We start from the raw sequence: 12,132 nt of genomic DNA, 5'->3' as shown, positions 1-12,132 counted from the left end.
TCGTTCATTCTTTTTCCTGATTACAAAAGGAACTCATGTATATCATGCAACATTTAAAAGTTACAGAAATACTTAGAGTAGAAAGTAAAAGTGCCCATAATTCTAATCCTAGAGATAATTGCTGTGAACACTTTAGCCATATCATTTCAATTTTTTTCTAAACATATTTATTACTACTACTATTATATAGAAATGGGCTCATAGTATAATACTCTTTTGCTACTTATTTTTACTGAATGTGTCATGGAAGTTTTTCCCTGCCAGTAAAGGTAGAATTATCTTATTCTCTTTTTCTTTAAATTATGGTCAAATATAGATAACATAAAATTTGACATTTTAACCATTCTTAAGAGTTCAATTCAGTGGCATTACTTACATTGACAATGTTGTGGGACCACCACCACTATCTTATTCTTTTTAAACAGCTGTAGAATGGCGTTCGTTGGTGGATAAACCAGAACTTATTCAATCAGTGTTCTATTTTTGGATAATTGGGTTGTTCTTTTAGATACAGTGCTACAGAGAACGTCCTTGCCTCTCTCAGTGCTCGTTTCTGTGAGTATTTTTATGAGATACCTTCCTGGGAGAGGGGAACCTGATCAAAAAGTATTAACATTTTACATTTTAATAGGCATTGCCTAATTGTCTTTCAAAAATGTCGGACCTGTTTACACTCTAACCAAAAGTATCAGAGACTGGTAAATTATTGATTTGTCTTGTCAACTGTTTGCTCTCACAAGGGTAACCTAACCTGCTCTGCATTTAACCCTGCTCAATAAGGAAGAGCTGGTTGGTCAAGTAGAAACAACATGCATTGGTTTAATTAACTGATGTTTATGTAGCACCTGCTGTGTATCAGACCGGGTGTTCAGGCATGGGAAATTTAGTTATGAATAAACAGACACAATCCCTCCCCTAGTGGAGCTTACAAACTAGTGGAGACAGCTCCTGAGTGAATGTCAAGAAGTAGTAAATAGGCATATGTAATAGGAGGCTCTGATTGGGCTGAGAGTTCAAGAAAGATTTCCTAAGACAGTGAAATTAATTTGGAATTTGAAGGATCAGTGGGGGTTACCTAGACAAAGGGCAGATCGAGAATGAGAGTGGGCAGAGAACAGTCTAAGCAGAAGAAACAGCATGCGCAAAGGCCCTGGGCAGATCCCTTTAGAATGTGTACTGGCCAAGGAAGTTCAATATGTTTGGTGCCTTAAGGAAGGCAAATTGTGAATTATTCAGAGACCAAATAGATGAGATCCCACTGTAAAGGAGGACCCCATAAGCAGAAGGGGTTTCAGAGGGATGAGAGGTTTTTCAAGGAAAATTCTAACAAATTGCAAGTACTCTGAGGGAGAGAAGAAAGAGAAACACCTGAAGACATGAACTTAGATTTGTAGAATGACTTGACCAAAGTTGGAAAGAGGGCAAGGAACCAAGGAGAAATATTACAGCAGCTGGAATTCATCAGAAGGGCTCAGGGATGCCAAAGGCCCAGATGAGCTAAGGCTTCTGAAAAATGCCGATCAACCAAAAGAGCCTTTGAAGCTGTGTTTGCAGTAAGCAAAGTAAGAAGAGGCGTGCTGCTGCTGCCAGTGTCCAGAGAAGGAACACAACTTCAGCACGTCGGACTTTGCCTCTGTCTCCTCTGTGAAGGAAAATAATACAGTATAACGTGTCGAGCACATAGTATATGAACAGGCTCCGTGCCAGGGACTTCATGTAGATTATTTCATTTGATATCAACACTATGAAGTTTATCTCCATCTTCTCCGTGGGGAAACTAAGGCTTGTGGAGGCTCAGTAACTTGGCTAGGGCCAGCAGGTTAGTGGCATTGCTAGACTGGCAGTCTGACTATAGGTCTTCAGTCTGAACCATCACACTGTGCTGCCTTCAGTGGGAAAGGGTGGCCTATGTGAGGTAAGTGAGCAGCAGAATCCGAGGGTATTGGCCCATCTCAGAAGACAGACCTGTGCTCACATTCTGGATTCGCTGCTCGCCAGGGGTAGGGCTTCTGACTGAACCACCCTGATCTTCAGCCTCCACATCCATAAAACCAGAATAACAATTACCTGGCACTGCTGTTACAGGAATTTAAAATTGGGCACAGAAAGTGCTTGGCACAGAGCAGCTGCTTAATAAGTAATGGCTGTTTTCATTTTTATTCTGAGTGGGAGGGGGCATCCGTCAACTCGTCTTCATTTACATGTGAGATATGTGAGGTCCATGAATGAATGATACATGGTGTTCTTGCCCTTGAAGTCGGTCTGTGGGCTAAGCATATTAACATGGTCGAGCTCTTCAGAGTTTACACATGACGTTTCGTGCATGTTAAACCTGTCACCGTACTGCTCTAAAGCAGCGAGCAAGGCTGCGATTTCATCTTTTACAGGTGTGGAAAACTGAGGCCTGCAGAAATGAAGTGAATTGCTGAAGGTCTCACAGCCAAGCTACCGTCTTTTACTTTTTATTGGGATTAGTAGGTTAATGAAACAAGTGAGAGTGAGTATTGATTTCTATAGGGCATTTGACAGGTCAGTCAGGTTATCCCTAACAACAAAACAGAAGCAAGGGCTCAGTGACAAGCAGTTAGGTGGCTCATGTAGTGAGTTGAAGACTGGACCTGAGGAGTGTTGCTAAATAGATCACTGTTGACCTGACTAAACGTCTGTCCTGGGGAGGCTGGCCTGGAATGGATCATATTTGTGACCCATTGGTCACATTGTTGGATGAACAGCCTGGGAATGGTGCTTACTGTGTGTGTGGCTGACACACAGTGGAAGGGCCAGCCTGTCAGGACATGGGGTGACTGACCAGGACTCCTGTGGACCACAGGGGCTGGAAGTGCAGAGAACCTGGTGATGAAATTAAATCCAGATCAAGGGAGAGCTCTGCACAGAAGACCAAGCCCACAAGTACAGTGAGGCTCAGGAGCAGTGGATGAGGAAGACGGCCATTAAGGGGTTAGTGTGTGTGGAAGTGATGTGTGTGTCCACAGTGAGGTGGGCTGTCACAGGGCTGGGAACATCCTTAAACAAGGGAGGCGATGATCCCTTTGCCCACAGCACAGGACATGGTTGGGCTATTGCAGAATTTGGAGACATGCCACCTAAAGGGACAGTTAAAAAAAACTCAGGGCTGCTATTGGCCAAGAAAAGAGGCGATTTAGAGAGAAGACAGGGTATAGCTCTCTTCAAGTAGTTGAGGGCACCCACCCCTGGAGACTGAGTCGTTGACCTGGGTAGGGTTTAGGATTACATATTTTTAACAGATTCAGGAGATTCTGATGCATCTGATGTCTGGGAACCATTGTCCTGAGGAAGAAAAGGTTGGGTTTATTTCACATGGGTCAGAGGGCAGACCCCTACTGAAAAGCAGACTGTGCAAGGAAGCAGTTTGGCTGACTGTGAGGGAGAATATTCTGAAGTTATTCAGAAATGGATTGGGTGGCTGCATGGAAGGATGAACTGCTGGCATGGGGGTGGGGTATTGGTCCAAACTTACAGATAAACAATAAACACCTTTATAGAAAAAATGACTTAATGAACATTCAGGTTGTTCAGGCTTCCTAAAAACTCTCTTTCCACTCTTATTAATGTATAAACCTGAGCTGTGCCATATGGCACTTAATTTTAAGTTAATTAAAATTGAATAACGTTAAAAATTCCTCTCCTCAGTCACACTCAGCGCACTCCCAGCGATCAGTTGCCACATGTGGCTTGTGGCTACTGTGTTGGACACTGTGGATCTAGAACATGTCCATCATGGCAGGAAGTCCTCTTGGACAGTGCTGGCTCCCGTGCACAGACGTTTCCACCCGGTTGGAAAGCAGAGCAGCACTGTGATTTAGGAGTGAGCACGTAGATGATTTTGCTTGTTATTAACACCATGGAGTTTACCTCCATTTTGAGGGGCAAGGCCTGGGGATTTACATGCTTGCCTGGGGCAACAGCAGGTAGGAGGGTCAGTCAGCCTGGATTCCCTCACTTGGAAAATAGGCTAATTATAGGAGTCACTGGGTGGCTGTGAAGATTAGATGATGTAGTGCATGTGAAGTGCTTGGCACAGTGCTCGTCTCATACTAGGTGTTAATCGATATTCTTTTTTTACCCCTGTTATATTCTGAATGAGCGTATTTTGCCCTTTTTTTCCCTTCAGCATTATTTTATTTTTTTAGATTGGCACCTGAGCTAACATCTGTTGCCAATCTTTTTTTTTTCCTCTTCTTCTCCCCAAAGTCCCCCAGTACATAGTTGTATATCCTAGTTGTGGTCCCTCTGGTTGTGCTCTGTGGGACACCACCTCAGCATGTCTTGATGAGCAGTGCCATGTCTGCACCCAGGATCTGAACCGGCGAAATTCTGGGCTGCCAAAGCGGAGCTCATGAACTTAACCACTAGGCCGTGGCGCCAGCCCCCTCAGCATTATTTTTCAATCCTGTTTTTAGGTATTAATATGTGTCCATAGATTAACTTTATCTTTTCTCCATATTGTAATTAAGATTACAATTAATCATTTTGCCTACTGTGTCAGACATTAGGTATTGTTACATTCATTTTTATGTCTAAGGAAGCTGAAACTCAAGGCAGTTAATTGACAAAAAGGAAGCAATAGATCTGTATATAGATATTGGAAGATGTCTAAGATATGTTGACAAATAGAAAAAAGCAAGTTGTAGAACAGCTTGTATAGTTTCTCATTTGTGTGAAAAACAGGGGCTGAGTGTATGGTTATAAATGCACAGGGGTAATGATAGAAACTCTGCCAAGGACTTTATGTAATCTCTCCTAGTCCCCACAGCAGCCCCGGGAGGAAACGAGTGCTTAGAGAGGGTGAGTTGTCCCAGATGACTCAGATGGTAGATGACCTGCCAGACTTAAGCCTCCCCGCGCCATCGCTGTGCCCCAGGCCCCGCACTGTAGAAGTGGCGGTCGTAGCTGCAGTGTCCCGAGTTCTTCCTGTGCAGAGGCTGTTGAAAGTCCTTTGATGTGTCACTGGTAGGGTCTTCACCTCTACCGTGAGGTAGATAGTGAGAATCCCTTGGGGGGTTTTGAGCTGGAGGGCAGGTGGCTCTGAAGTCTGCAAAGGGAGGGTCACTCCTGCTGTGCTGGGTAGGTGGGTGGTGCTTGGTTCTGCTCTCACTACTGGGTGACCTGGACAAGGCGTGGCAGTTGTGTACTTGTACTGGTTCAGATGCTGAGGTTGGCAGTTTTCATTTAAATGTCCAGGTGACGTAAAGAAGGGAGCTTTGGGCAGTGCCGTAAGCTTTGCCTCTTCCCTTGCCCGGAGGCATGACCCCCCCGACGGGACCACCACCTAGAAGGGACGCAGCTGTTCATTTCCCTCTGTCATTTCTTTGGGTTCATTTATTCTTCCCTGGTCATAGTGTATAGTGAACTGCTTGTCACTGAGCCCTTGCTTCTGTTTTGTTGTTAGGGATAACCTGTGAATGTTGTCACAGTTTAAAATTAACTAAGACAGGGGCCAGCCCCGTGGCCAAGTGGTTGGGTCTGCGCACTCTGCTTTGGCGGCCCAGGGTTTCGCCGGTTCGGATCCTGGGCACGGATATGGCGCCGCTCTCAGGCCATGCTGAGGCAGTGTCCTACATGCCACACTTAGAAGGACCCACAACTAAAAATATACAACTATGTACCGGGGGGCTTTGGGGAGAAAAAGGAAAAATAAAATCTTTAAAAAAATAAATAAATAATAAAATTAGCTAAGGCAGACCCCATCATAACAATCGTTTATCTATTACTGCATAACAAATTGCCCCCAAACTTAGAGGCTTAAAAAACACTAAACATTTCTTCCTCACATTTGTGTGGGCCAGGAATTTGGGAGTGATGTGGCTCGGTGGTTCTAGCTTGGGGTCGCTCAAGAAGCTGCAGTCCCGCTGTCAGTCAGGACTGCGGTCATCTGAAGGCTTGGCCTGGGGCTGGAGCACTTGCTTGCAAAGGGCGCTCACGCCTGGTGAGGTGGTGCTGGTTATTGGCAAGAGGGCTCAATTCCTCTCTACCTGGGCCTCTCCCAGGGCTGCTTAAATATCTTAGCAACGTGGTGACTCTCTTCTTTCAGAGCCATCAAAGAGAGCAAGGCAGAAGCCATCCTTTTTGTGACCTACCCTCGGAGGTCACTAGCCTTACTTGTGCCACATTCTATCCATCAGAAGTCAGTCAGGCCACTGCACATTCAAGGGGAGGGTACGTAGGCACCATCTTTTGAAGGAATGAGGAAACATCCAAAGCTCACGCACAGGATTTTCCTCATTGATTTTCCTGTCTATTCAACAACTATTTTTCGACCCTAATACATGCCGGGTAGTCCAGATCTAGAGAGAAGTAAGACAGATGAGGCTTAATCCCAAGCCTCAAGGACCTTACAGGCAGGTGGAGTAGCAGCCACGATTCTGATAGTGCTTTACAGCTTATTGAGAACTTCCACACATGTTCTCCTTCAGCCTTCCCAGGAACCCTGGGTGATCACTACAGCTGGTTACAGCCCCACTGCCCATCGCTCTGGAGCTCAGATGATGGGGGATTTTCTTAAGTTGATAGTACTTGACTTCGATCCCAGCCATTCTGACTATAAATCCCTTGCACTTTCTCCTACTGCAGGCTGTGTTCCTTGTGGCTGCTGTATCGTCCCTATGCTTCAGATGAGGAGACTGAGGCTGCAGTCACTGAATTGCTCTTGACACTTTAATTCCTCACCTTTTTCACATACTGCACTCTCTGTCCTGGGGGCACCTCCCCAAGTACTCCATTGACAGTCGCTGTTGTCTTTCTTTCTACAGAAAGCCCTGGGTGTGCGGCAGTACCATGTGGCCTCAGTCCTGTGCCAACGGGCCAAGGTGGCCATGAGCCACTTTGAGCCCAACGAGTATATCCGCTATGATCTGCTGGAGAAGAACATTAACATTGTTCGCAAACGGTAAGGCTGCAGGGGAGCTGTGGTGGCTGCTTAAGGGTGCCGCTTCTGCTGCAAGTCCCTTTCAGGCTGTGTAGGGGATACTTGGGGAAGGATGGCTGATGATAGTGGCAGGATCACGGCACTTGGGGTATAAAGGTCCCTGCTGAAGAAAGGCATTCCAGATTGGTGGGGGACCTTCTACCCTCTTTTCCAAGGAAAAATCTGTTATCAGGAAGCCTGGAGATATGAGCCACAGGGAAGGTTTCCGACACTGGTACAGTGTGCTGAACCTCCCAGCCACGCTTTCGAGGATGGACTACAGACCCTGAGCCAGCCCTCTGGGATCTGTCAGGCAGTTGGCTGGAGAAACATCTGTATTTCCTCTTCAGTGCACAGGCCCGGAGGAGAGCTCAGACTTGAGACTCAGAAGGAAGCTCAGGTGGGATCTTGAGCATATCTTTTTTTCTGGGCCTCCCTTTCCTCATTTGGTAACATGGTAGCCATCTTTACACTGCTGTCCTATGTGCCGCATCCTGGGCTAGATGCTGGCACCGGAAGGATGAATAAGATACCACAGGAGAGGGCCGGCCCGGTGGCATAGTGGTTAAGTGCACACGTTCCACTTCGGCGGCCCGGGGTTCGCTGGTTCGGATCCTGGGTGCAGACATGGCACCGCTTGGCAAGCCATGCAATGGTAGGCATCCCACGTATAAAGTAGAGGAAGATGGGCACGGATCTGAGCTCAGGGCCAGTCTTCCTCAGCAAAAAGAGGAGGATTGGCAGCTGATGTTAGCTCAGGGCTAATCTTCCTGAAAAACCAAAAAAAGATACCACGGGAGGATGAGAAGTGAGGGCTGGTCTTACCTACTAGGCAGCACTGCTCCTGAAATTTGAACAACTGCAGACAGAGCTATGTGCTTGCCTACCTGGTGACATGACCTCTAGGAGTAGGAGAACACATATGAGTGTACCCATTTACAGCTGAAGACCAGGCGCAGGTGGAGAAGCAACTTGCCCAAGACACATAGTAGGTGAGTGGTGGGACTTGTGTCCATGCCTTCGTCCAGTGCCCTAGCCACTATTCCACACTCCCTCTCTCTTGCCTCTTTGCTTCCTCATTACTGGTATCCTCACTTGCGTTTTAAGAGTAGGGACTATGTTAGTCTTTATCTCCAACAGCATAGCATCACCTAATTATAGTAGGGACCTATTAAGGTATGTCAAGCACATTCATCTGATTCAGGTGGTGTAGGCCTTATAACTCAAAATGTGGTCCATGGATCAGCAGCATTGGCATCACCTGGAAGCTTGTTGGAAATGCAGAACCTCAGGCCCCACCCCAGACCCACTGAATCAGAATCTGCAGTTTAACATGATCTCCAGGTGACTGGAATGCACATCACAATGTGAGATGCCCTGGTCAGTTCCCCACCTGGTTCTAATGTGCTTTCAGTGTTGAGAACCCCCTTCCCCATCAATATGGGACCCTGTACAAATACTTTTTCCCCAGGAAATAATATTTCATTTCTTCTTAGAGCTCTAAGACCACAGCTCAGTGGAAAAATGATGGATTTTCTTTTAGTATGCAGAACGCTTCTACCTTGCTCTTCATCGTGCGTGGAAAGAGAGTTAACATAGAAGTTTGCTTTGAGATAACTTGACAAAAGAGTATTATTTACTGTTTAGTCTTTGCTTTAAAAAATTAATCAAAAAACTGCCCTTTAAGGCACTGGGAATTTTTTTGGTTGTAACTTTTTCATTAAAATTAATCAAAAAAAATTTTTTCCCTTGCCTGTTTATTCCAACTCTGCATTAGTGAAAAGCTCGATAACTTTGAGCATTTTCCAAATTAGTCCAGACAAGGGATGTTCCATTTTCATTGTTGCCATAGAACAGTGGTTCTCACTGGCAGTAGGGGTAGGGGGCCAATTTTGTCCCCCGGGGGAATTTGGCGATGTCTGGAGACATTTTTGATCATCATACTCGGGGTGGGGTGGTGGTTTGCTGTCGTCTAGTGGGTGGAGGCCAGGGATACTACTAAACAGCCTGCAATGCGGATGACAGCCCGCACAACAGAGAGTCAGGCCCAAACCGTCAGTGTCACGGTTGAGAAAACTTTACACAGAGAAAGAAGGCAGAAGTGAGGCTATTCTAGAAAGATACTAGTGGATTAAGATAGATTTCAGAATGTTTTAGAAGGGGGCTTTTCCTCCATCCCGTGTCCATGACAGAAGGGGCCCAATTCTTTCCTGGGAACTGGCTCTCCGTCATCCAGTAACGCAGAGGGACAGATGAACACAGAGGACCCGTTTTTGCATCCTCAGTTAATCCTCAAGGAGGTGTGGTGATGCACTCGTCCTTAGGTTTTTGTCATTGTCAGGCTTTTTCCTTTTTTCTACAACTTCGGGCATTTGCTGTCAAGGTCTTTGGTTTTAAAGCCCATGTGCTATTTTTTCTCTTCCCCTGGGGCGCAGAAAGAGGGGCTGTGCTCTGCGCAGTGAGTCATTCCCCGTCCGCCAGCCTGGAGATGCTGCCACAAAAGGGGGCAGGCTGTACCTCAGGCCAGGGCTATTTTTATTCAAGGTTCTCATGACAGAAGAACTGTGGCGATTTTCAGAATGCCAGTTGCTCTGCTGTTGCCCGCAGAGCTGGTGCCGTAGGGAACTCGCACTCTCAAGGGGTTAGGTAGACTTGGGAGTGAGGGGCTGGAACCCAGGCAAGAGAGGAAGTTTCTCTGCTCTCCCAGCAGAGTCATGGTGGTAATAGCAGTGACAATAATGATAACTGAACACTTACCACGGGCTGGGCCCAGTTCTAAGTTTCCAGGTGTTATTGAGAGAAAGCATAGGGCCACGTAAAGAGCACGGGCAGGGAGCCATGCTGCTTAGCTCCTTGCCTTCTAGCTCTGCCACTCGCTGGCTTATGACCTGAGGCAAGTTCCTTCACCCACCATGCTGCAGTTTCCTCGTCTGCGTTGTGAGGGTAAAATGAGTGATATATGCAAGTGCTCAGAGCAGCGCTGAGCTCAAGGTCAGTGCTGTGAGAAGACTAATGCATCGGGACAGGGAGCAGATCAGTGCTTGCTTGGGGATGGGGGCGGGAGGGAAAGATGACAAAGGGGCACAAGGAAACTTTTGGGGGTGATGCGTGTGTTGATTATCTTGATTGTGGTGGTGATTTCACAGGTGTATACGTATGTGAAAACTTAGCAAATTGTTTATTTTATGTGCAGTTTCTTGCACACCATTTATACCTCAGTAAAGCTGTTCAAGTGAGTGCTGTATAAGTGCTAGCCGTTCTGTCGTTCCCTGCAAGCCCTGGGCTTTGGAGATGGGTTGGTGAGCTTCCTGAGAAGGGCACTGGCTCATCTGGTTACACAGTGGGTTTAGTAATAGGGTCAGGTCTAAACCCAGAGCCTCTGACTCCTAGTCTGATACCTTTTTTTTTCTCTTGGCTTGTTGGATGTGGGTGGAACTCTGCCCCTTCACAGGGGGTCTCAGGTTTGGCCTAAGCTTTGCGAACGGTCTGCAAGAGGCAGAGTATGAGGTCCAGCCAGGTCTGCTGTGGCAGGCAGAGGGGTGGCTGCTCTGCTGTGTGGGCAGTCAGGTTGGGTGGGCAACAGCCGCGAATCATCAGGGAGCCTTGAGGTGTGCAGTTGAGGGTTGACCTGCCTCGAGCTCAGTCTTCATGGGGGAGGCTGGTGCGGAGAAGGCAGTTGAGGCCTGGCAGGGACTGCACCTCCCCAAGGGTCAAGCCAGGACTGCCAGTTTGGCCCTGACAAGGAAGGGAGGGGTGGGACCTACAGGGAAATGGGGTCTAGGAAGAGAGGGACCAGTGAGAGGCTGGAGACGGTGACTGCATTTCTCTTCCTGAGAGCTGACTGCCGTGCCTGTTTTAATGGGGTGAGAGCAAGTGGGGCTAATAGGAAAGGCTTTAGCATAATAGGGTAGCAGGCCTCCGGCACTGATGTGAGGGTTGTGGGTGGAGGGCAGGCAGATTGGGTGGGGGATGCTGCTGTGGATCCTCTGTGTCTTAGTGGAGCGGACGGCCCAGGGGAGGTGGCCGTGGACGGAAAGAAGGAGAGAATCCAAGGCAAGACTGGCTGTGAACTTAAGCTATTGGCACCACTCTGCTGGGCCTCCATTGTCCCTCTTGGTTATTTTATTAAATGTCAAGGGTACAAGAGGATTAAATGGTGAGATATACATGTAATTGATGCTCATCAGATAATAGCAATTAATATGCTGAAAAGGCAAATATCCTTTAAAAAACAACCCTGCCATCTCTTGTGAGGTTGTCATTCACTAATTCATCGAGTAATTTTGGAGCACCTAGTGAGTGCCGGGTGTTGTACCGTGTGCTGGAGGTACCTCAGCAAGCAGGACCGATTCTCCCCACCCCTTGGAGTGCAGGGTTCCCCCTGCCTGCCACTGTCAGGGTGGCCACATGCACAGAGGGAATGGCTGTGGGTGGGCAGGAGATTGTGCAGCCAGTACCAGGCAGCCCCTCCCTACTCCCTCTAGGTTGAACCGGCCTCTGACCCTCTCGGAGAAGATTGTGTATGGACACCTGGATGACCCAACGAACCAGGAGATCGAGCGGGGCAAGACGTACCTGCGGCTGCGGCCCGACCGCGTGGCCATGCAGGATGCCACGGCCCAGATGGCCATGCTGCAGTTCATCAGCAGCGGACTGCCCAAGGTGGCCGTGCCATCCACCATCCACTGTGACCATCTGATCGAGGCCCAGCTCGGGGGTGAGAAAGACTTGCGCCGGGCCAAGGTGAGCGAAAGATGGGGACAGTGGGTGTGACATGGGATGTCAGGCAAAGCCCTTAGACTAGGGCATCGTCTCCTAATTCTAATGGGCTCTTTGGTTTAGTCTTTTTTTTTTATTTGTTCTTAGTCTTTTCTAATTCTAAAAATACTGTTTGCTCATTGTGAAGATGTTAGAAAATACTGAGAAAGCCTAAAGAAAACAAAAATCCTCCTCAATCATACCACACTAAAGGTATGTTTTTCTGGTCCTTTTTCTGTCATATTAGAAAAATGATGCAGACGTCAGGTTCTGATACGTATTGCCAGTTGCTCTGAGAGGGTAGTTTAAATTTCCCTTTCTGCCAGCATCGCCCATGCTCTCATCTGGCCCCGAGGACCCTGTCAGTGAGGGAGGCAGATGGTGTTGCTCTTTGTAAACGTGAGGCGGCCAAGACACCGTGCAGTCAA

At 47.5% G+C, this 12,132-nt stretch overlaps 1 protein-coding gene across 2 annotated transcripts in view; it reads left to right on the top strand.

The window, feature by feature from the left end:
- Positions 1-12,132, top strand: part of ACO2 (aconitase 2) — a 52,333-nt gene that overhangs the window by 21,967 nt on the left and 18,234 nt on the right. For both annotated transcript variants that reach the window (XM_046646090.1, XM_046646089.1), the window contains exons 2-3: positions 6,792-6,928; positions 11,431-11,689. In XM_046646090.1, the coding sequence (XP_046502046.1) occupies positions 6,792-6,928; positions 11,431-11,689 (396 nt within the window). The remainder of the gene's footprint in view (positions 1-6,791; positions 6,929-11,430; positions 11,690-12,132) is intronic.

Source organism: Equus quagga, chromosome 19, assembly GCF_021613505.1.
Source record: "Equus quagga isolate Etosha38 chromosome 19, UCLA_HA_Equagga_1.0, whole genome shotgun sequence".
NCBI lineage: Eukaryota > Metazoa > Chordata > Mammalia > Perissodactyla > Equidae > Equus > Equus quagga.
Note: the sequence above shows the minus strand (reverse complement) of the source record. Positions and strands in the feature narration are given on the sequence as shown.